The sequence below is a fragment of the Atractosteus spatula genome, chromosome 3 (assembly GCF_055471065.1).
Source record: "Atractosteus spatula isolate fAtrSpa1 chromosome 3, fAtrSpa1.hap1, whole genome shotgun sequence".
NCBI classification, from domain to species: Eukaryota; Metazoa; Chordata; class Actinopteri; order Semionotiformes; family Lepisosteidae; genus Atractosteus; species Atractosteus spatula.
The window spans coordinates 16408052-16434684 of NC_142708.1; the positions used below are offsets into that span (position 1 = coordinate 16408052).

A 26633-nucleotide genomic window follows, 5' to 3' on the forward strand; every position below is an offset into this window, starting at 1 on the left:
AGAGTCCCAGTAATATGAAGTATTATATTGTCATGTACTTGATTTTTTAGCTCTGCTCACTAGGGATCAAATATTTATCATTTTAAATTGAAAGCAGGCTGGCTGAAAAAGCCAACATGGGCTTCGCAAAGCTAACCATAAAAAGAACAGGTCACAAGTTCAGAAAAATGACAGACTATATTGAACTTTACTGCTTTGTTAAAAAATTCACATTAATGGACTTGTACAGAGGAAACTTTACAAAATCTACTGAAGTGTGTTTCCCATAAATGATGTTAATCTGACTATGAAGACATGTTGACAAGTTTACAACGAAATCATAATAGAGTGTACATCTGATCTGTCTGTGTTAAAAAGCATGTTTGGTCAGGAACAGAACAGTATCCTACCCTACTGCTGAGACAGTATACAGTCTTTGTATTTTATTTATTTTAAAAGTATCTCCATGATGTCGAAATGCAAGATCGGGCTATTTTTGGATCTGGCCTTTGAAATTAGGCCATGGTTTATGTAGAGTAGCTAAGACAGGTCCTTGGATATAATTATTAGAACTGAGCGTAATCTCAGCATAATCTGAGTGATTTGACATTTCCCCCCTTTGCTGGTTATGAAAAACAATTCCAAGTGGAATACAATGAGTGGTGCCTTGATCTCAGATCAATGCCTGTAATGTAATAAAAAATCATATCAATGACTACGTATTTATTATACCGGCAACCAAACTTTAAGTGTGGACACCGGTGGCAACAAACAAGCAACATCTCTAATCCTCTTGTTGATGTCAACATAGGTGACTTGTGTGACCAGGCATTTGAGAAAGAATAGCCTAGATGTACAGTATGTCTGAATCTCTGATTTAGATAAACATTTTCTTTAAAATATCTGCCCCCCTTTTCTTTTAAGAAGAAAACTGTCTTTTTTTTTCAACTTCATTGTGATCAGTACATTAATGCATACATTGCAACTGTGTATTTGCTGTTTTAACAAGAAGTCAAACATATCTAAGAACTCCTAAAGCTGTTGGAATCTTTTGTCTGTATGTGACTCACTAACAAGATCTTGCCTTCTATCAGTAGAAATGTGATCACTTTGTTCCATGTCTAAAAATAATTATAAATTTATGGTGCTCCAGTGCATTGCTGAATGGAAAACTATTAGCATTAATGAGTGGAACATCTGGTATTATATAAAGGTCTCATCTTGCTTGGCTAATAAACCTCCTACACCATTCATAACATTTATTCAATTCTTATGACTTTGTAATGGTTCATTACTTTTTTTAAAAATGTCATATCCACTTAGCCAGAGAGGAACTACACATAGATTGCTGTTGTGCAGCCATTACTTGGACTCCTGCCCTGCCCAGTGTAAATCGTCGTTTGCACTATGAGTTCAAAAAAGCACACCTTTCCATTGTGTAACAATTACGCTGCAAAGTGTCTGTCCCAAGTAAAATAGTAACTGCGCTCCCTTGGGATAACATCAAATAAAATAAAACTGCAAATTTCAGAATTGTCTCCTTTTAAGACAATTTTCACCTCAGCAATACTAAATGATGAACCAATGTCCTGTATATACCAACATATATATTTACGTTTCTAAAATATTAGAAAGACTATAAAAAAGTGAGTAAAATTCCCTTGATGTTCCAATCTTGGGTCTGTAGAGCAGCAGGACATTCCGGTTTTCGTTGCAGCTTAAGTCAGAATATCTTCATTTGATCAAGCATTTGCTCCAGAAAAGGGGGAGAAAGCTCAAGAAGCTCCAGAAAGCATAAAAAGCCAGAGGAAATGTGGCTTTTCAAGACCTATTATAGAGACGTTATAGATATAGAGAACAGTGTTAAATGCAAGAATTGAAAAAAAGCCAATTAAAAATCTATCAGATTTAAGAAAAAATGTTACATTTGATTACATAAAATGACTAACTTTCTCTAAAGCACTTAAATGTTTTTGTCTTTTTTGCAGTTGTAAGTTAAACAGCTCTCTCCTTGGAGATATAAGAAACATGTTATGTCTCGCTAGGCCAGAAGCTACATACATATAAGAATAGCAGAATGTCAAAAATATGTAGGAATAGCTATCCATTATCATAGGCTCAGAAAACATTTGTGATAAAACATTTTGTGATGTGTGAAAACTAAAGTATTAGCAGTTTATTAAAAAATAACGCTGTCTAAAACACTTTTAATGTATTTCTCAACATAAGTAGACCTTGTTTGCTTCTTATCCCTCGAAGTCTATCAGTAAGATTTTTCTTTGTTATTATTAAATTATGTGATGATTTCATATGATTCTAATATTTATAGTGTTGTATGCCTTCCACTTACCAAACACCCTACCACATATAGCCTGAATATATGCAGAATTGGTATTGAATAAGGAAAAAATGCATGCTGATACACAATCGCTCAAATAGAAAAACAAATAGTCATAACCAACAACACTGCAACACTGAGTGGGAGTTAAGGGGTTAAAAAATTACAAGTGTACAACCTTATTATTTTCTCTAAATAAAAACAGACTTTCCTGTTGTCAGAAATGTGTACCATCCTGACCTAAAATAAATATGCTCATTTTAATTAAAGTCACAGAAAAGCAACTTTAATGGAAATTATGCATACTCTAGAAAAGTCCCACATTTGCTTTTCTTATAATATGAAAACACATTTTTGTATAAAATTCAAGAAATCTGATCCCTCAAAGGAATCAATTATACCGAGAAAAAATGTTAGATTGCTACGTTTAGAATACATGATAAAAACAGACGTTTACTCTTTTATGAAGAGTTAAAGGATGTTCAGGGAAAAGTTCTGTTCCACATTCCAAATCATTGGAAGAAAGAATTATTTTTTTTTACTACTTTCTGCAATTTTTCGTTTGATTCCTCTGAATTAAAAAACATTCTTTGGGTCTTGTTTCCCCAGATCTTAAATTGGAGCTTAACAATAATACCTGAATTAGCTTGTGACTTCTTCAGTACAGATTCAGCATTTCTATGTTGAGAATGGAAAAAAATAAACAATTCCCCACAAAAGCCTCATTTCTACATTTGAGTTTCAAGAATTTTGTTTTTGGTGTAAAACAGAACCACATTGTTTTGGGTGTAAAAAAAACTATAGCAGTGAGAGCACTATAAAAAAAGCCACTGAGGGAATATGATTAAACAGTTCTGAAAGAAGACAAAATTACAGCTTTTATCTTTCAACAAAAAGGACAAAAAACAAGGAATATAGAGCCTGTGGTAAATGTGCTCTTTTGTCTTTCATGCTTTAGTGACATTTTACTTCAATTGTATGGTGTGTACATTTCCTTCTCGGTCAGTAGGCTGAAGACTGCTTTCAGAATAGTTAGGAAAAGAGATGAAAATCTGGAACAGACCATTTACCGACGTGCTGAGCAATCAGCTTGCTGGGTCTCTTAAAAAGGAAAAAAGTAATACTGTCTCACAAAAGACAGTAAAGAAGCAATGCCTCTCCTTGAAAGACAGGAGATGGAAAGGATGTGGAGATTCATCATCAAAATGTATTAATAAGTACTGGCTAGGAGATTATTCAGACATAATGGACAAAAATTTATGCCGATCCTGTTAATTTTGAATGACATTTTCTACGGTACTTTCTAAGAAAAAGGATATCATTAAAAGATAAATATAAAGTAAAATGTCAGCAATACTGTCTTGTGCATTTTTTATGAGACAATTCATACTTTTTCATACAAATCCATATGGGATATATGGCTGAACCAAGCACCTTCATTCTGAATTGGGGATCCTAACTCCAGGTCCTGGAAATCCACAGCCTTACAGGCAATAGAACAGAGGTTGGCAACCTAGAATATGTGTGCCCTTATTGGCACGCAAAGGGATTTTTAACAACACGAGCAACAAAAGTCTAATAAACCACAAAGAAATAAAGTTATAAAAACAATGCTTGATTGTTCTGTAATCCTCTACAACATGATACCCAATGAAAGCTCTTTGGCGTAGAAAAAAAAATATTGACAGGGAAAAAAAAGTATCAATGGCATGCAGATCTGTAAATACAAGTGCATTATCTAATTCTTAGTACACTCCTTCTTTTGCCGATCCCTGCTTTAGAAGATACTCACACTGTTTATCTACCAGAGAACTGGAAATTTATAATGAAGAAAAAATCCTTTAAAAGCTCAAGTTAAATGAAAATCTGCAGATCCCCAGAATTAGGACTAAGATCCCTGATCCAAGGGCTTTAAACTTTAAAACATAGCTTCACAGTTAAAAGAAAGAGTTGTGTAATGGGCAGGGGGACATTCTGTTTCAAGGTGTTCGCAAATTGATTGAATAGGATCTTGAGAGTGAAATGTGCATTCGTTTTGGGCTATCAATGACCTAGTCAACCATCCTGAATGCTTTCTTCTCTAAGGGAAGAGAGGTGCCTCAAAGTTCAAACAGAGTCCTTCTGAATTTGTGAGGTTACCTTTGAAAAACACTTTTACGATATTGTATAATCATAAAAATATGACACTGTATATAATTGAATATTTTATAAAGTGGTTGGTTCCATGTTTAAAGGGCCAGAACAGGTATTTTGCTTATGGCTGCATGGATGTTGTATTGTGCTGCCCATATTAAGAACATTTATATGTACATATGCAGACACCATATAACCACGGCAGAAGTAAAACAATAAGACATGCTAATGAACTACAAATGGAGAGGAGTCCTTGCTTGAGGCGATGTCCACAAATCAGAAAACACAAAGAATATACATACGAATCAGAAAGACATGTGAGAGTCCTGTCAGTGCAACCCCTCAGAAGGAATGAATGAAAAGCTTACTTTGCTTCGAGAGCCAGTGCTATAATTCCTGCTGCCATGGGCGCAGAAGCAGACGTTCCTGTGTGGCTGTCTGTACAGCGCTGCCTGAGATCTGTGGTGATCTGAAAAGAGATTGAACAAGAAATTTTCAGAATTTTTCTAAGGAAGTGGCAGTGTGCCTAAGGCATGCAGAGTTATATGACTGCCTTTGTCAAGGTACATTGAGTGACATCCTCAGACACAAAACAAAAGGTATGCAAAAGATTTATATGAATTTCTGATAGGTGAAATTCAGCACCTTAGGCACACATTCCAGCTTTGATATTCACTACTTACTGAGAAATTAAGTACTATTTAGTTTTCCTACAGCAACAGCTATGTACCTGACAACTTTCTTTCTGTATTCTTTTTTAGATCGATATTAATAATGATCATTTAATAATAGTAATATTAAAATTAAGATATATAGATATATATTAAGAAATATAAGATACCCTTTAGTATTAAGTGCTTATATTAATATTACAGCATAAAGTTTGATTTAGATAAACTGATTGTATTTAAAAACTAGGGAATACATTAGTTTTAAAAAGGCATCTAGACATATAGAGATGAGAATTAGTTTACACGACATGCAAATCTTTATTCTAATTAAGATAAGATATCCTAATTATGAAGAAATAGTATTATCCAGATTCCCATTTGCTCTGAACTTTTGCTTCAGAAGGAAGAATTTCCCATAAACATGATTTAAGATTTTAAAACACAGAGAACGGCAAGAAGAGCCTTCGATAAAACGTAGAATTTTGACACTTCAGAAATTCTTTATTTAGAAATAAAGGAAAAAGCTTATTGTGATATCCAGATGTTGAAAGCTTTTTTAGATGCCTAACACTTTACGAATTCTCCAACAGAAGCTCAGATAAGGACAACCTGTCACTCACCCACTGACAAAAATACCCTGGAAAAGGTGAGACCTGTCAGTTAAACTGACAGGTAGCTTGAACAATAAGATTAAAAATAAGCCTTTGAGACAGGTCTATATAAAAACATTGTTTAATCTTTTTTCTTCTTACTTTTACAAATGGAGTTTATACATTTTATCTTTCACAAGCTTGACAACAATATTAGCAATAAGGAAAAGAAAGAAAATAAACATTGGAAGCCTATATTGTGTCAAGGCCATTAAGTCATAAGCACACATGAATGGTTTACCGTTGGACTTTTCATTGAAGCACAACCGATAATGTTCTCATTTCAAAGTACTTTGGTCATTAAAGGTCCAGCTAGTAAATTGTACAGCAGAGTATAAACTAGCCGTCATGCTGTGCACTACCCTGCATTAACTGCCTGTCTTTAAATCTTAACTGAGATACTGTCACACATCATTACCCTGAAAGCATGCCAAAGTCATACATACAAAACAGCAGAGCCTGCATTTAGTCTGCTTTTAATTCAATAGCAGGAAGACAAGAAATAGATTCTAGTTTACATATGGTGCAGATGAAAATATCAATCACCTCACCTCAGTAGGAAATAGAATCCCACTACCATTGGTTGCACTAGCTTTCAGAAAACAGAAGCAAATATCCGAAGCAGGATTCTCACCTGCAGCAGGAAACTGCTGACAACAGTTGAGAAAATTCAGTTTAAATTACCCCTGCAGTACAAAGAAGCAACTTGCATACGAAGATGTCAGAGGCCAACTGCTGTTCCTGTAATCCTATACATATCTGTCCACGGAAGAGACCACCAACAGCCAGGCAGCTCTTCGACCAGTCAAAACTTCTGTTCTCAGGGGAGCAATGTCATCAATCACAGGAGCTGCACACACGGGCACCCTGACATTGGTATGTCTTGTGGACACAAACAAACCTTACATAGAGCTTCTCTGTACTGAGCTGCATTATTTTTTTTTTTACCAAGTGGGAAGTCTTAACTCTTTTCAGATAAACACAATTTGGAAGATGGACATTAGAAAGCCCGGTGTATAACTCTGCATCTTTAGCACTGTAACGACACGTTTAGCACGCCTGGTAGTATCTAATTGATCCAAGGATTTCATCCAACCTTTCCTTTAAAGAAGCCAGGGCACCGTCTTCAACAACTGTACTTCAATGAAAAGTTCTTAGGTTTTCATTCTTTCAGCTACGGACTCCGGTTTTTTATTTACATTAAAGCTCCTAAAGTTTTCGTACACTTCTAGTTTATGGAATTAAATAAAAAACAACAGACTTAAGAATCAAAATTCCAACAAATACAAAAGAAAAAGGTGTTAGATCACTAGATTTGTAGAATAGTTTGAGCTTTTCTGGGTAAAGCTATTAGTTCTATTAGTCATGATCAACAGAATGGTTGAATTGCAATTTTATTTCTATACAGAGGAAGATATATACCAGACAACTCCATATTATACGTTCTTGGTACTTTATTACTCCCAGTGCCTGCCACTGCGACATGATAAAATAACTATGCTAGAAGTAAAAGAAAATAAAACTCTGAAAAATTCTTAAACTGAATTTTTGACTGAGTCTTAAATACACATCCTAGTGAAAAGAACTTTGCTGGACCTTTGAAAATATACATATCATCTAGGTATAGGGGTTCTTAACCTTTTTTGGGGTTAAAAATATTTCGCGACAAGATGAGCCCAAATAAGCACACACAGATCAGCCTTTAAAACAGTGCTGTCATTCAAACACTCCTCTAGTGCAGGGAAAGCCTCAAAGCTCTTGTCGTCCAGCCAAGTTTGCCACAAGCACATCTTTCTGATCCAAGGTTCAATTTTGTCGGAGAGAGAGAAGACAGATGTGTTTTTCCCTTGCAGTCCCACATTCAACTCGTTGAGACGTTTGAAAATGTCAGCCAGATAGGCCAGCAGGGCGAGCCATTTTTCGTTGGAAAATTTAGCAGCTAGCAGGGAGTTTTTCTCCAACAGAAATGATCTCGCCCCATCTCGGAGCTCGTAAAGGCAACTCAGTACGTTACCCCAGGACAGCCATCGTACTTTGCTGTGGTTCAGCTGATAATATTCTGCTCCCAACTCTTGACAGAGAATCTTGAAAAGCTGTGCGCTTGTTGCACTGGCCTTGATGGAATTTACAGTACGAAGAGTTTCATCCATTACTTGTTTGAGTTCGGGTAGCATTTTCTTAGCCATGAGGGCTCGTCTATGTCTATCATACAATGCGTCCACAAGGCAAACGGAGCAACGGCCTGTACTAGCCCACTGTGTTTTCCAGTCACAGCTCGAGCACTGTCTGAGCAGATTCCCACACACTTGTTCCAGTCAATTTCATGCTCACGTACATATGTGTCCAGCAAAATGAAAAGTCGATCGCCAATGGCTCACCCGGGAAGAGGACAACAGAACAAAAAATCCTCATTAATTTCTTCCTCTTCAACAAATCAGGCGTAAAAAAAGCATTTGTGCATCTCCCGAGACATCAGTGGTCTCGTCAAGTTGTAAAGAAAAATACACACTAGATTGTATCTTAGCGATCACCTGCTCTTCCATGTCTCTTTCCATACGCCCAATGTGGTTAGACACGGTCTCATTTGATACTGGTATCAATGCTAGCGACTCTGCAGCGCTTTTCCCACACATGATTGAAACCATTTCCTTAGCGCACAGTAGGAAAAAAGTCTCTCCTAAGGTGTGTGGCTTTCCCAGTTTTGGAAATCCAGTTAGTTATGATGAAAGACACCTAAGGTGCCTTCTGGTTCACAGTGGTGGCTTTTTGGAGGGTAGATTGTTGGCCTCTTAGCTCCTGTAGCTTTCATTAAACTTTTCTGTTCTGAGTTTTCCGCTCTGCATTTCTCCACATTATCTTTAGCTCTCACTCTTCCAGTGCCACCTATTAAAAAACACTCCATTGCTAGGCTAATCACGACTACCTTGCGCAAAGGAAAAAAGTGCTATAAATATTAATGCAATCGTGGCCCACCCAATAGAAATGAATGTAGTGCCCTCGCTGGGCGCACTGCAGAGCAGGCTGGGAGTTGAGGCCAGGAGATGGTCTGTGGGTTTCTGGAGTGACCACTAAATCACCCTGCTAATGTAAATAGTCTTAACCATGGGGTGTGTATAATAGTTAATTGTTTATCCCTGTAATTGTCATTTGATGTGTAACCACCCTGAACCTGAGCACGGTGTCCTGTTTACCACCCTAGTGTGTGTGTTAACCTTTGGTTGATTCTGTCTCTGTTGCCTATTGGGCAACCCTCCCAGGACTACCAAGTTAAGAAGAAAATCTAGTGATCAACAGCAAACTGTCACCAGTATTGTTTTTAAACCTTCATGTTATGAGGCTGAAAGAAAAAAAAACAAGTGTGTTTCAATGCATGCTACACTATGTTATGATTTAAAGGTTTAAAGAGTCAAAGCCAGTAGTCTAGGTATTATTAGCTTTCTTCTCAACCTCTCTTCTTAGACAGAAGAGAAAGACAGAAACACTTTGCTTCATGGTGTTTGTACATTAGAAAAGTGTAAAAGGCCAGAGAGCAATATCAAATCATATCACTATCCAGGACTTACTATTTTCCTGTCATAGTTCTCCCCGCTGCTGTACGTGGTGGTGAGTGTGGAGGAGCACTCTTCAAGATACCACGGCTTTTTGCCACTTTCTGCGGTGCTGCTGATTGAAATAGTGTAGATGCTGTTGGTGTAGCCATCACAGGAACAGTGATCTCGGCTCCGTCCTCCGTTTCCTGATGCCCAAACAAATATGGAACCCCGGCCTTTCCTTCCCTGTTGCAAGAAAGTAAACAGACAATGATGGGCATTTAGTGTTCATGTTCATAAAATGGTGGTGTTAAAAAAGGGAAAACGTCAAAGCTAACAAATCTTCTCTATAAGCCTAATTGAGAAAATGTGATTATTTTCTAGAATTAAAAAGAATAATGTAGGGGTTTATTATAAATTCACATCACATAAAAATGGATGCATTTTCATGAAAAATGATTGGGGGTTTCCAGTTTTTCCACCTTGTACTTCTGCCAAACTGATTATGAGCAGAAGATGTACATTTGAACTCAACTAACCTGACAAAACTTCAGAGCTGTCATGTAGACTGAGATAGGATTAATTGCCCTTAAGTTTACTTATGTTTTCTTAAATATAACATTTTCACCTGCTGTAGGATAAAACTATCATCACAATATCTTGACCTTATTTTGAATTGGCAATCTGGCGTCAACTTTAGATTGAAGAATTCACATTTTCACAGACAACGTTATCAGTAACACAGAATATCTGGGCTGCAATCATTGAAACAGAAAATGTTACACGACATCAGGATAGAAGAGATGTGCTTGAGGGTACATTCACAAACAGAGCTATACATTCCTTTGACTACACAGATAAACCACGTTTGACCCAAAGTAGCTGTCAGATGTGGATTACATTTATTATCTTCTTCAGATGTATTCTTTCAGTTTAAGTGTTGAAATATGGCTATCACAGCCAGAATCACTGTATGTATTCCTTAAAATTTAAGCAGAAAAGATATCTTACACTGACAAAAAAAATATTCTCCTGAATTCTGTGTAAAATAAAAGTGCATTGTTCTAATTTAATAACTGAGGTGTAATAAAACCGACAGTCACTGAAACAAGATCAGAAGAAACTGATTATACAAATTCAATTAAATTCTTTATAATTTAAAATAAAAGGTTAACTTGTATTATGTCTGTGTCACCACTGCTAAAAAAAGACACAGAATTCTGGCTTCAAAATATAAACACGTAATAATGTTAGGTACAGTTGACCAAAAAGTTTAAAGTCAAAACTTTTCTATCTCCCTTGTAATAATGAATAAAAAAAGCACATTTTCAAGACAATTTGATTATCCTTATCTTGAAATCTGAGTACAAACAAAAAAAAACATCACCATGTCATATAACAGAAAGATTCCTTACAGGCCTGGCAGAACAAGTTTTAACTAGCTTTCACTATACCTGAGAAGTTAAAAAATAAACATTTCTACTTTGGTGTTAATCTCAATTTAAATTAAGTGTCATGTCTTTTACTAAGATGCCTGTGCTATTTCAGTGTCTGGGAACATATTTGTGTATTTTTCCGTTTAAAAACAGGAAACATTAATGTCTGGGTAAAGCCGGCGTCACATTACATGACTCAACAACTTCTAGTCGGAGAACATGTCAAATTTAACGACTGCAGTTGCTGAATCTCGCTGCCTTTTCTGTCCTAGAGGGTGTCAAATTACACGACTAGGAATCGCAGAGGGTTACTAATTACACAATTCCCTCACGACTTTTCATCACAGTTCCTAACCTCATATTGCGCCACGAAAGTACCGTGAGGTCGCCTCATTTTGGCAGCCAATCAACGCGGAGCACACCGGAATAGGAAGAGGAGTACCGCACGAAAGTAAACAAAGAACATGGAGAACAAGCACGTAAACATCTTGAAAACACAGGCACTGTTTCCCACCAATAAACATCTTCAAAAATATAATTCTTCTTTATAAATATAGAACAAATTTACAAAAAAACCCAGAAAAATATAAAACACCTTTAAAACAAATATTGTAAACAAATTAGTATTGCACTGGAACGTGTACACATCTGGTTCACTGCCCACCCCTACGACTTGCGACTCTCTATGAGAAAATCAAACCAGTCTGATTTTGTCGTAGCGAGTTGCAGAGAGTCGTATGGGCTATTAAGAGCGCTATGACTGAGTCACACTACACAACTGATGGTAACGGCTGCATGCTGCGACTCTCTACAACTCGCTGTGATTTTCTTATGATTATGTTAATGAAGGCTACGACTGAAAATCCTAGGAAAAGTCGTGTAGTGTGACGCTGGCATAAGATACACTCTCCTAATGTTGAACTTATTTTAGATATATCACAATATTCTAATTTGGTAATACTAAAAGTAGCTTTTGTGTTGAAAGCTGAAATTTACCTTTATAATAATAATAATAATAATTGCTTACACTTATATAGCGCTTTTCTGGACACCAGGATGATGTGACGGCAGCCATAGTGCGCCAGAACGCTCACCACACACCAGCTATCAGTGGAGAGAAGAGCAGAGTAATGAAGCCAATTCAAGATGAGGATTATTAGGAGGCCATGATTTGTAAAGGACAATGGGAAATTTGGCCAGGACGCTGGGGTTACACCCCTACTCTTTTTGAGAAACGCCCAGGGATTTTTAATGACCACAGAGAGTCAGGACCTCGGTTTTACGTCTCATCTGAAAGACGGTGTTTGTTTACAGTATAGTGTCCCCATCACTACACTGGGGCATTAGGACCCACACAGACTGCAGGGTGAGCGCCCCCTGCTGGCTCCACTAACACCTCTTCCAGCAGTGACCTTAGTTTTTCCCAGGAGGTCTCACATACAGGTACTGACCAGGCTCACACCTGCTTAGCTTCAGTGGGTTGCCAGTTGTGAGTTGCAGAGTGATATGGCTGCTGGCACCTTTGAAGACTTAGAAAGTCTACTATTCTGAGATTATAACAACAACAGAGGATAATATGCAACTTTAATTACTAAAACAATTAAAAATGACAAATGAAAGTGCAAATGAAATATTATTATAGCACTGCCTGGGTTTGCAACAAAATTCAAACGTTGTTGCACTGAAAGATTTGTGACAGCAAAACAGAATAAGATTCAATCTCTTTTGACTGAAATCACTGGTTTGTACAATTATATTCTGTATCCAACACAATAAAAAATAACTAGTAAACACAAACTGTTGAAGTATAATATTCGGTTGAATTTCATAAGCAGAAAAGGGTAGCTAATTGTTACATTAGAAGGTTTACTTAATCAAAACCAGGAACGTGTAGGAAAATTTAAATTCTCGAAAAACAAATCTAATAATGGTTAAATATTTGTTTTTTTTTCAAAAGATTTTTGAAAGTGAGAAATGGGTTGTGAATGATCAATTTTTAAAGCGATGATGACTGACATGCAGGCAGGCGTGTTTCATTTCCTAGGTCTGGTATCGGCTGTAAAGTACTGTTTATAGCAAAGAGCAATGTGACATCTTTACAGAAAAATCCAGCACAGAAGCACCGTGAAAAAATAAGCAAGACCACTATTCTGTGCAGCCCCTGCAGACACCTTTCATTATCTTCCAACACGTTTTACAATTGATTATGCTTATTCCCTTAAAATCTAATTGTCTATCTGCTGGCCTGCAAGCAGATAATACAAATTGGGAAAAAGAAAAGAAGCACTGTCTCACTCTGAGGAGCTGTTGTTCTGCTCCTACAACTAATGACTTAATTCCAAAAATTAGCACAAACATGCAAATATTATAATTTGGAGAAAACACCTTTCTTTTAAAAAAATAATGTTTTTTTATTAGCCTACTAAAGCAGATAAATATTTTTTCAATTTGTTTCTTTCTAGCTGTACAACCTAGAAATTGTACTATTAGAAGATTATTTCTAATGTTGAAGATCTTGAATTCTCATTAAAGGTCTAATATTTGAATACTGAATTTTAGCAATAAAATACTCAAGTAACTTATTGTTCAAAATTACCCATTCCTAAACAAAGATAATATTTTCAATATATTTAAGCATTTGAATTCAACACAACAAAATGAAAATGATTTTCAAAATGCCTCACAGTATGATGTCTACAAAAGCATTCCAGCATTTGTCTATGAAAACTAAAAATAAACTCATGATGCCAATGACCTTTTCAATAAAATGAGCTAATTTCAACTTATAGGAATGAAAAGGAAACTGTCTTGAGGTGTTTTATTCACTATCTTGAGCAAATTATGTTAATATAATACAACAGTCTTTAATGTTTCAGCAAAATAAGATTCCAGAGAAATTAGGTTAGCACTGACTGAACCTGAGATGCATGAAGCATAAACATTTCTATCAGGCTTGAACTACTAAGAGTTTCTGTTTTCTACCAAGCAAGTCTTTAATTCAAACACTTTAGTAATCTAGTGGCACTGTACAGAATCCCTCCTGCACTGACTTTTAATAATAATTATAATTAATAATAATAATTGCTTACACTTATATAGCGCTTTTCTGGACACTCCACTCAAAGCGCTTTACAGGTAATGGGGACTCCCCTCCACCACCACCAATGTGCAGCATCCACCTGCACCTCATTAATATGAGGAATGTACTTCTTTCAAATGGATATTAGCATATAAATCAACACAACTCTAGCAAAATATCAAGTTCCTGCTTCTTTTAGTATGCCATGTTATTTTTCTCTTCTGCTTTTGAAAGGACATAAAAAAAACTCATCAACTTAACATGACAAAGCCTATGCCTTCTGAATATCCGGTATAACTGATGATAATCAAACAATATACCCAACCTTGACAATTCATTGACTATCATGTATTACTTTCAACTTGTTTGCTTCCACAATTACATCATTCATTACTTTCATCCTTCATTTTCATTATGTCTTTCATTAAAATACTTTCTAATGACAGCCTACGCAAAACTAAAACAAAACAAAATGCTGTTACACGTTATAATAAAATATATAAAATAATTATAATAGTTAATAATAATAATAATAATAATAATAGTTTCCCATCTATTGAGATTTGCAATGCATTTTTTTAACAAAACAGGATTTGCAATACTAAAGTGTAGCTTTGTATTTAGGAAAAAACGTCAAACTTTCTAATGAACATTCAGATTTACATTTGAAACTTGCCTCTGAAACAGCTAAATATCACTTAATTTGCAGCATACAGCAAGAAGGCTTATCCAGACAGCTGCACATTGCGAAGATGGTACAATAGCAATAAGCAACAGCATCTGCATGGTTTATGACATCAGCAAATCAAAGTCAAAACTAAATTCAATATCTAGTGACACCAGCACCAGCAGACTTTCCACCAACAGGATTATGAAAGAATCTATGTTTTGTTGTGAGGATGATTCTGTATATTTCTAGTTCCTTCAGTGTCATAATGCTGGAGCTCCTACTTTGAGTGCAGTGCTTTTCTGTGTATGCTGCCGATTTCCTTTTACTTAAATTTCACAAGATACAGACTTTTGACTTCATACCAAAAGTAGCAAGAGACAAAAGACAATCATTGTGCATTTTTTTAGCTTTTAAGCCATATACTGCTTTAATGCTATAATCACTGTTGCAGAATCTTAAGAAACACTTCCCATTACATTGTGATATTTGAAGGCATACTTTATTCTTATTTGAGGGGAGTTGGTCTTTTTGGTATCTTTTTCTATTCTGCTGTTGCTATTCAGTTAAACCATGTTAGGTATTTTGAGGGAGCGAAGTCAGGACATTATGATCAGGTTTCGTTTTCTTAATTTTTCCTTCTTGGCTTTGTGACATGCTGCGTTATGGTTTCAATAAATGAACTGGGGCCTCACATTAAAATTTCATCAAGGTCTACAGTAGACCCTTACTCAGAACATCACAATATGTACTAACGCTTGTAGTTCTCTTTACAAAAATTGACTACCCTTATTTGATACTACAAAAAACATATCTACCACACTGCACTACTGCCTCAACATTGAAAAGTCTTGACAGGGCTATGAGTATAAACTATCCAGGCTGCTGCCAGCACCCAGTCTCTCTTAATGGAAGCAAAATCAATCAGCACCGCAATTATTAAATATCCACTTTTCCGTAACCCACTTTTTAAAGGTCTTGGGACCACTGTGGTGGTCTCTGAGCGTTCACATCACAATGATTCACATGATCACTGTACAGTAATAGTTATCCTAAAAATGATAATAGTAATTAAGCAGATTCACTTTCTTCTGTAAAGCATCTTGCAAGTGGACCCTCACAGTATCGTTGTGCTAATGTAAAAGGGGAACAAGAGACTTGTCTCAATCATTCCTAGCAGGCAGTTCATGTGAAGAAGGCTCCAAGGACATGCGTCTAAAATGTCTTTCAAGATGTGACAGCAGACTTGAGATTTCAAAATGGACACACCGTAACATAAGTGCCAGTCAGCAGAAGCCAGTTTAGAAGTACAGATAAACTGATAATTGCTCATTTGGTGATTTCCTTCCCAATCCCACCAGCACTTGATATTTTTACAGCTTAAATGGGAATTCCTATACATTTTCTAAGAGATAAATGATAATAACCATTTGCTGTTATGGCAACTTACTATTTAAGTATTTTACAAAAAGACATACGACTAAAAAACTGTTTGTCAAAAAAGCTCGTTTTGTCCTACTAGCTGCCATTTCACTACATTTGGCTCTCTTCACTTTCTTTAAAGTCCCTGTTTTCAGATGAATGCTGTTCCTTATCTCAGTAAGTCCAGTCACACTGAGGAAATCAACCGACACGTTGGTGTGAGTCTCACTTACTTGACACAACCAGCTTTCATGGCACCTTGTATCCTGAATCAAATGCTGTGGCTTGTGTCATGAGAACTAAGTTACAGGCTTCAGAATGTTCTTTTTTTTCCAAATTAAATGCCACAGCCACTCCGAGACAATTAGGGGTCGGCCATCTTGCGGATGATGAAAGCCAAACATCTTTCTCTCGGGGATTTAACCTACTTTGTGACTTTCTCAGCACTGCTGGTACAGCCTGAAGTGCAGTTACAGAAAACAGAACACGTCTGGTTGCACTTCCAGCTTCCAAACTGAAAATGCACCTTAAGTGTGCTGACATAAAAGGAGAGCTATTTAGACATTTTTCTTTTCTTTTACCTCAGCCTTTATTTATAGAAAGAAACTCGTAGATATGATAAAATCAGTGCAGTCCAGCTATTAGTATACCTTTTTTTTCAGAATTTACACATTCGGAAAATAAATAAATGCCATTTACCAATTATCCAGTTATTTTCTCCACATCTCAGTTGTACTTGTTACCTGCGTCACTACATCAGATATGCAGTATTGACATTCAGAAGGTCTGCATGGCGTGATAACAGATAGTAAGGAAATTCCATGTACTGTATATTGAAAGATCATTATATTTTATGACTGAAAGCATTATTTATTTAAAACGAGAACAGAAATTAATTAAAATCAGAACTGGTTCACCATTGATTAACCTGATAAAGGCATTTAGAAACTATATTATATTCACTTGTAAATACTATTCATTTACTGAGGTTTGTAAATCGTACGATCCAATAAAAGCATTTTCTCCTTCATTTGTTATCCTGCTCCCATTTTGACACTGTAAAACTGTTCTTAATTACATGCTGTAAGGCAAGTGTGATCTAAAAGATACATATCAAGAGCTACCAAAAGCCTGTCATAGTTGACTTATGCTGATTGATCTTGCACATTTAAGTCGCTGTGTATCAAAGATGGAGTTATTAACTTTTAGAACATTTTGCAACAGCATGCAGATTAAAAAATATTTTGAGATATTCTCACTCGGTTCTCATTTGATTTTTCTTAAATATTTGTTTCCAAATTCCTATCTATTTATATATAATATATATTTATTAATATTGTTAAAAATTGCAGTCACAATTAATATTTTATGAGAAAAAAAACATCTTGGTGTAAGATGGTGTATGATATAATCAAAACCACATTGTAAGGAAAGATAACACTAGAATGGGAAACTATAAATTGACAATAAAACAGCAGAAGAGCTTCACGGCTTGTCTGAAGACAACACACGGTGCATCTACTCCAGCTCAAATATCCTGGAACAAAAGCAGCTTGTCTGGTATATTTTTGTAATGTTAGAAAAAATGAGGACAGGTTTCCCCACAGTCATAGTCATCTGCTAAGTGCAAACACGCTCAGGACATACTCTAGTACAAATACCCAAGGGACACTGCATGCCAGCAAGTAAAATCATCACATTGCTCCCATCTCATTATCCATTCCACTCAAAAGGAAGCAGAAATAAGAAAATGGTTTACACTTTATGCAGCATTACAGAAAAATACACCAATCTCCATGTCTGTTGCAGAGCTAAGCAATAATGTTTGATATGCTTGTTTAGTACTCTCGGTCTCCTTCTACCACTTTTACAACGCAATATCTGAAAATTTTTAGATTACACAGTATGCAGGTCTAGACAGAAATACTGCCAGCACTTCCATTCAAGTGTAAATGCAAAATACCAGTACAGATTGTACCAAATTCTAGCTAAAAATGAATTCATGTTTTATACAATATTTCTGTACTCTGGAACTAAGCTATCTCTCTCAAGGTAATTTTCTGATGCCACAGGGAAATTTTCTCTTTGAACATGCTTCCCAATAGATCTCTAGTTCTGGTGCAAAGCATTTCAAAGAGTAGGCTATTCTGTAGGGGTATATTTCAGAAAGCATGGAGGGTGCCAGATAAGCAGTGATGAAAGTTACACATAGAATCAAAAAATCTATGTGTAAATCATTTTTAACTATATTTGCAAAATCATAAATCAAATGATAGAAAACACAAGGTGACCAGAAAACTATAAGCACAACTTTACTATATATTTACCACTGTAAATATTTTGCTCCCAAATATAACCAAATACATGCTTATAACATGTTTATGTGGATTCTGTACATCATGTTGATTTAAAGGTTGAAAGGCATCTTATTATTTTAGTAATTAGTTATCGTTACATTATTCAAGCAAGCCTCTCAGGTGAAGACAATAAAGCATACACTATATGGCATATGCCACTGCTGTAGAAAACTTAGAAAAGCCCAAAAGTTTTGAAAAAGAGCACATGCCCCAGTCCTACCGATCGTATGCCATTCTCAAAGGCCTGTCTAGCAAGGGAGGCTGGTCCATCCACAGTCTTGCCATCATCATCGGGACCCCAGCTGGCACTGTAGATGTCAATGTGTTGTGGATGTAGGCTCAGAGACTTTGCTTCCACCATATCTGTCACATCACCATCCAGCATCCTTACACCTTCACAAAATACAGAAATTTCACCGTATCAGCAAGGTCTCTGACATTGCTCAGGAAGCCTGGAATGATTTCCCCCAGGATGTAAAATAAAGCTGTACTTCAGCTTTAAAAAAAGAACAAATTACTTGTGGGATTTCTAACAGTTTGCATTGTATGCATTCATTGTGCAGACAGTGGTTTTTTTGGAATGCATTTGACGTTCTTTACAATACTACTCTAAGTGCAAAATAAAGCTCACCCAAATCTAGTATATGACATGCTTATTAAAGTACCAAATGTACTATATAACTAGTATAGAAAATGGAGGAGATATCTTGTTTCAAAGCAATTTCAAAAGACATAAACAGAGCTGGAATGCAACAACGGGATGAGACCAGACATTCACCTAAACTTGACAGGCAAAGATTTTTTGACCTTTTCATTTTAGTATTCATTAGTAAACAATGTTTTAAGATATTCATTTTATTTAGAAAATATTTCATGTTTTTTTTTTGCGTCATTCTCCAAAGTTCAGAAAAACAGTGGAAGTTCAGACAGTGAGCACAAACACCTGGTCCATTATATCAGTGTTTCCACAAGCATCCTTTTAAAAAATGTTGAGGGGAAGAAAATGCAAGTCTGACCATTGGGCTATTTAGATCTCTCCAGGCTATAGTTCCCTACTTTACCTTTACTGCTTATATTTACAGTGACATTTTTGTCCTTTCAAAAGTTTTCCAAGACTTTCATTTCAGTAGTTAACATTACCCCTAAACGTGTATCATATCTTCCACCAGCACCCAACGATGAACTGATTTCTTTTTAGAACTGCCCATTCATTTACAGATTTCAGCTTTTTACACTTCCTTCTTAGATTTCTATTCATTTGGACACTCTCCCCCACCTTCTGTGCCCATTCTCACATGTTCTTTGTTTTCCTTTGATTTATATCCCCCACAAAAATGCACTCTCTCGGTCACAGCTGACAAAGACTCGACAGCTGAAATATGTTTTTTCTTGCTTAAGTTATGTTTTCATTATGTGATCAACCTTGTGCAAAGTTTTTTTTTGTTCTTTTACAGCCTGTATAGTGACACAGCTCCTTGCACAAAGCTTTACAAAAAGACTTGAGTAGAGGATGTGAAATGTAGCGAACACAACAAATACAGCTATTTATACAGAGTGCCTTTTTTGTGGTCCATCTTCTAGACCTGTCGTCATTATAACACTTTATCAGATTTTCTCCTACAATGAGTTTTGACATCTTTGCGACATTTTCATTCTACATATTCTATACTCAGGCAGCAACATTCACTGTGCACTCCACTCAGCAAACTTAATGGCCTGATGCTCTATGCCTCAAAACAAGGAATGCTATGTAGTATATGAAGTGATTATGTAGGCTGCTTAAAAACAACTGAATGTCTCTCCACGTACAGAGACATAATGAGGGGTGGTCAAGCCTTTACTATACAAGAGGCTACATTAACATACGGATTCTAACAGCAACACACGTCCATTACCGCTTGTAATCCCGAAAGTAATGCAATTCTGGAGCACTATTATGGCCTTTTTAACTACGGAAAAATAATTCTGCCTTGTGGTGAACCCATAAAATAAAAAAATGATGTTTACGAAAAGAAAGCATGTGCTACGTAATAACATTTTGCAAGAATCACAATCAATAGTGAAGCATTTAATGCTAATCCTTCTAATGAACTGCAGTGTAATAATATGCGGAGAACAACATTGTTTAGTCACAAGAGTGACGAAATGAGAATTTAAAGCTTCATTTCAATATGTAAAAGTGGTTGTTCCTGAAAACATGAGGAACAATGGCGTGAAGATTGTGCGGATAAACGTGCCTTGATATTTAAATGAGATGTATTAAAAACAAAGACACCCCACACAAAGCTGACTGCACCAGAAAAAAACCCTAGCAGGCATGTCTATTCCCTGATGCAAATACAGTACCATGAAAGCAATGCATGAGAAATCAACGGCCGCTGTAATTGTTGGACAAAGACACTGCCATCAGCCAACAGACAACTATGGGATAGGAGAAGTACCATCTCTCTGTATGAGGATAGTAGAACTACATTTGTACTACCCTACTTATGAGCAGGGTAGAAGACAGATTTAGTAGATTACATAAAATAACCTCAAATGGCAGATTTTGTTTAAATCCATAAACCACACTAACATTATTATTTATATGCTCCCAAACTCTAATTGACAGAGTGCATTATACTTTTTAGTTTTTAAATTTTGCATTTTAGAAAGAATTTCATTAACATGTTTTATAAATAAGTAAATTTGATAGTGAAGAAATAACAGAAATACACAAAATTAACCAAATTAAGTTTTAAAGATGTAGTTTGTGCAAGACAAGTATAGTTATCCTTTTATCTACAACTATTTAATTAAAATTTAATCAACAAAAATTTACAACGATTTATCTACAACAAAGTAATACAACTTATACATTCCTGTTTTTTGTTATTTCCCATTTACAACAATAGTTATTTGGTGTTCATTACCAATATAAAACAAAAGTTCTTCAAAATTATTCTCTTAATTGAATTATAGTTTATATATCACAGTTTTTGACTTATATGCTAAGTGGCACAACATGTAACCAATAATACATGGTCAGGGTAACAAATGCAATTTAATTTTTTTTTACAGAGATAAAAGTATGCAAGCGTTTCATAAAAGCATTAGTGAATGTTAAATAATTTGCACTGGCCACTATTGCTGTGCCAATCAAATGTTACTAATTAATGCCTTCAATTGATCTACTTTCTTGTTTTTTAAGTGCATTATTATAACACCTTAAGACTGCGTGCCTTTACGCAATTTCATATTGACTTGTTTATTAAGATTTTGCTCCTGTAATCCTGTGCAAAAAGCTCTTAGGCAATAATTTTATGATGAATGACAACATATCAGACACTCCAACAATGAGTTCTTTATGCAGATTTAAGCCAACACTCACAGATACTTAGAAATTAGTACAGATTGGAACCAATCCCATTAATCATTTCAAGAGCTGAAAGCACATTTAAACATGTCAAGTATAAAACTAAAATCTTTTTTGAAACACGGGTATCTCCCGGGACCAGAGCTGGAATATACACTAAACAGCAATATAGAGAGTTTCTGGACCAAAGCATTCTAAAGCTGCAGATCTGATTGTTTGACAGTAAGTTTATCAGATGATTATAATCGCAATTCTAGTGAATCACAAATGTGGCTGATTTAATGATGCGGCTCCTAGTGCCAAAACAGTCTGCTGGTCACTAGGGCACAGCAAGTCAGATAAGAATGGAAGAATAGGCAAAATGGATGGGTCATTGTCCGTGTCAATTTCGTTGACAAAACCCATGATAAAAATATTCAGCGAAGATCTGTCATCCACCTTTGCGTTTTTGAGCTAAATAAGATAAGACGAAACTGCTGGTTTAACTAAAATCCATACTTAAGCTAATTTCATAATACAAGGTTCAAAGTTATGCGCAGTGCCTCAGGCAGCTAAAATGTGAGAATCGCAAATATCAGTGTGTGCCATTTTCTTTTCTCCCTTTCTCTTTTGTTTTGTAACTGACCCGTATTTCCTGCTAGTCTTCTTTACAGACCACACCATGAATCCTTATTGTTTGTTAATAGATTTGGTACTCAGATAAACAATGAGAGGTATAAGCTGTACTAATTAGATGAAAGATTTAAACTAGAGCACTTTGATTAGAGAAAAAAGCCACGGAGGTGCACAAACTACTTTTAGTTTTCCTTGCTTTTAGCTGGAAGAAAAAGATCTGGAATATGGCAGCAACACTACTGAGGATAAAGGATCAGGCTACATTACACAAATTGAATAACGTCAACAAATTAAAAAAGTCACATGAATTAAACACACCCAGACACCTCTGTACTAATAAGTAATTCTTTTTAGCTACATTGTAGCTAGTCAACAAATTAAACAGAAAAAAAGACTGTTCTGTATTTTACAGTTTGCATATAACTAGGAAATTACTAAATTTGTCTTAGCTAGGGACTATGATTAAGAAGTTATTCTTTAAAAACATGAGTTAGTTGCATTTTAGGTGCATTTCAGCTTTGTTATGGCACCCTCTCAGAAATGAAATGTGATTTTTGTTTATATTTTATTTCAAAATGTTAAGCGAGTCTGTAAAATTCCTTTTGTGTACTGTACAATTCACAGCATATGACAGTCTAAATGTAATTAAAAAAAATTATTTTCTGAAGTTTAACAGCTGGGAGTTTAGCTAACCAAGAAAATTTTACTGTAGTGCCAATGTCTCATAGGACGTTCAGGCATTTAATCTTATTTCTTCAGAAGAATGTGGAATGAAAGTGCTATGAGACATTTGAAGCACAGGTCACTTTGTTCGCATAATACTAGCACAATGTCATTACCACTTTTCCCCTATTGTAGTTTTTCAACTGAAATAAAATGGCATCAAAAGGGCTAGTTATTTATAATAATAGTGAATGTAATTAACGTATAGATTACTTGTTCTGTCTGGTTTTAATATTTTTAAGTAACTCGTGCAGTAATTTCCCTATAGTTATTGCAAACTCAGTATTGAGGAGCCTCTACTGAACAAATTTCTAATATTATTGCAATGAAAATGTTTTAAAAAGTTATTTTGAAAAAAACAAAAAAAACTTACATTTACATAGACTATTATTATTACAATACCAAAATAGATTTTCTTATTAGGAAAGATTCATATGGTATCTCTGTATAAGATTATTTTTTATTCATGCTTTATTGCATAATTATTTCTTTGATATTTGACCTCTCTGGGGATCAATACAGTTTAGATTGTACAACAGAGACATGTGCTTTTTGATAGAATCTTTTTACCTTAATATGCAAAACATTTTCTTAGAGTGAGTTAAGGTTCCTAATCAGTTTTATGAACATTTCTTGCTTAATGTGTTGTTAAAAGTTGCCACACATTTATAAGCCTATCCCATTAGAAAAATCTTAATTGTAAATTAAACAGGACTAAATTCATTATTAAAAGACTAAAAAGAAAAAAAAACCTAAATAATTAATTCATTTTAAACTTGCATATACATAAATTTTATTATTATTATTATTATTATACAAATAAATTAGAATGCGTGGCTAAAATCTGGCTAAAACTAATTCTGTATGGATGAAACCTATTTTTTTAAAGATAAATTGTGACAAGACTGATTGGTGACTGTTATTGTCTGAATGAAATCAAAGCTTTGATGTAAAGCCAGGTGTGGTGTTACTTTTGCTCTTATCACTTTAAGCATACTGTAGAGACATCACTAGGCTATCTTTCCTAGAAAGGGAAAGGGAAAATTTGGCCAGGACGCCGGGGTTACACCCCTACTCTTTTCGAGAAACACCCTGGGATTTTTAATGACCACAGAGAGTCAGGACCTCGGTTTTAAGTCTCATCCGAAGGACGGCGCCTGTTTACAGTATAGTGTCCCCGTCACTACACTGGGGCATTAGGACCCACATGGACCGCAGGGTGAGCGCCCCCTGCTGGCCCAACTAACACCTCTTCCAGCAGCAACCTTAGTTTTCCACAGGAGGTCTCCCATCCAGGTACTGACCAGGCTCACACCTGCTTAGCTTCAGTGAGTTACCAGTTGTGAGTTGCAGGGTGATATGGCTGCTGGCTTGTGCTCTAAACTAAAATTATTCTGCATTAGCATGTAACTCTCTTCCTCTTTAAATTGCAATATTTCCAGGCAAAATTTAGACGAGATTTTAAGGTTAAGGTTGTCCTGCTCACGTACAAGGCACTAAATGGTCCTGATCATTTTAAGACTGTGTTGCATGAATATTGTCTAGCATCTGAAATCTGCTGATTCGGGTATTCTCCGCCAGGCTCAATATACAGGCCATAGGGTGATCTCCTCTGCAGTACTATATTTATGGAATTCATTGCCCAAATCCATCAGAGAATCTTTGTCTGTCAACATTTCCAAACTTTGCTTAAAGACCTATCTTCTTACTAACTTTTTAAATGTAATTTTAGTCTTGGTTTCCTCACAGCCAGCTCGATCTGCTTTTCCTCTCCCATTGCCGCTTTTGTCATATACTATATTTTGTGTTAGTACAAAGTGTAGTTTGTTGTAAAGCACTCAGGAAAAAAAAAAACTTTCATATTTATGAGGCTACTGATAATGGCAAGGAAATGCATTTTCTTTTATACATGCTTTCCTTACACTTCCACCTCTTCTCTATTTTATTTGTACATACCTCCAATTTTAGCATTATAAGCAATGCCAACCGTGCAATGCGAGTTGTTTGCAGAAGCTGCTACTTCTCCAGCACAACGGGTTCCATGTCTGAGGAAGGAAAAAAAGAAACATTACTTTCCCCAAATCTGGAGGCTATGGAATGTCTAATACCATAATTCTCGATGTAAAGAAAAAATAGTTATCGATCTTATTTCCTATTATTTTGTGTCAGTGATAAAAGTGTAATTTGGGATTTCCAAAGCTTTCCATTTCAGAAAACCAGATGATTTTTGCAATATATGAACATTTTTCATGTACCACCAAAATTTAGTGGATGTAACTATGTATTGGCAGTTTAGTATATAATCACACAGTTACAATTTTTTAAAACATTAAAGGCATAATTTGTATATGGCAATGCTTTTCGCACAAGGATTTGGGGAGAAGAATGTACGTTTCAGAATGTTTATAGATCAGACTTCTAAAAACATTTAAAAAGCACAATGTTAGGAGTACAGTACAGACCACCTAATAAGATATTATTTATAATGGAATCTTAAATAATGTAATTGAAAACTTGTGTGGAAAGTAGGAAATGGCTTTTATGAAATTTAATTTTCTTCACACAGATTTGAAAATCTCCTCAGTGATGTTAATAGCTGAAAGTGAAAATATGACTACTGTTGCCTCCATACAGTTTGCCAGTCACAGCACCGAGCAGAGGGAATGCCTGTATCGATCTAATCTTTTCAAACCACCAAATCAGAAGTGAGGAACCATTAGTGAACTAGAAAATGGTGAGCTTTGAAGTATGTTTTGAAACTGTACAGGAAGAATCCAAAACAAAAGGTTTTAATGCCAGGAAAGCAATTTATAAAGAATTAAAAATAACATATAAAGATATTCTAACAAGAACAATTCCTTCCCTAAAGTAAGTAAATCAAATATTAATGATATAACAAGGAGAAAGAAAGGACAAGGACAAGGATAGAAGAAATAGAATTAATTTTAATATTTTCAGTACTTTAACAGGAAAATAACAATAAAGGATGAAGTAAAGCATCTGTGAGACGTACAGTAAATGAGAATGCTGTAGATGACATATTTAATGAATATTTCACGCAGCTGTTTACCATGGGTAAAATTATCAACAACATGCCTCAGACTGATGAAAGTTCTATAAGAAACAGTACTAGTATAGAAGTGGGCCTAACGACATCAGGAAACTTTAAATTTTATCCAATTGAATATTACTACATTTTCATTAGAAAATCTCTTCCAATACTTAGGTTTTGATAGCAGTAATACCACTTGATTGGAAAATTGTTAATGTAGCACCCATTCATGACAAAACTAATTAAAGAACAGTATATCTGACTTTTGTTACATGCAAGGTTATGGAAACTCTGCATTAAACTAAATTAAAGGATCATCATGCACTCTAGGGGACAATCACTTTGGATTTAGATAAGGTAGGCTTTGTTTAACTAACTTGTTTGAGTTCTCTGAACAGGTAACAGCAATAAAGGATACAGGCCAAACATATGATAAGACGTATTTTGATTTTCAGAAGTTGTTTAGGAAAATCCCTCCCTCTCAAACTCCAGGCAACAGGTATTCAAGATAATACATGTATTTAAATCAAGAACTGTTTAATGAAAAGAATTTAGAAAATACCGATAAGGGGTTAATTTTCAAAATGGGAAAATGTAATTAGTGGAGTACCACAGGTATATATATT

At 35.4% G+C, this 26633-nt stretch overlaps 1 protein-coding gene across 2 annotated transcripts in view; it reads right to left on the reverse strand.

Annotated features, from left to right (window-relative positions):
* pcsk5b (proprotein convertase subtilisin/kexin type 5b) overlaps positions 1-26633 on the reverse strand; it is a 140614-nt gene that overhangs the window by 64585 nt on the left and 49396 nt on the right. For both annotated transcript variants that reach the window (XM_088910344.1, XM_088910345.1), the window contains exons 6-9: positions 24912-25000; positions 18483-18655; positions 9335-9547; positions 4819-4919 (exon numbers count right to left, since the gene is read on the reverse strand). In XM_088910344.1, coding sequence (XP_088766470.1) covers positions 4819-4919; positions 9335-9547; positions 18483-18655; positions 24912-25000 — 576 coding nt within the window. The remainder of the gene's footprint in view (positions 1-4818; positions 4920-9334; positions 9548-18482; positions 18656-24911; positions 25001-26633) is intronic.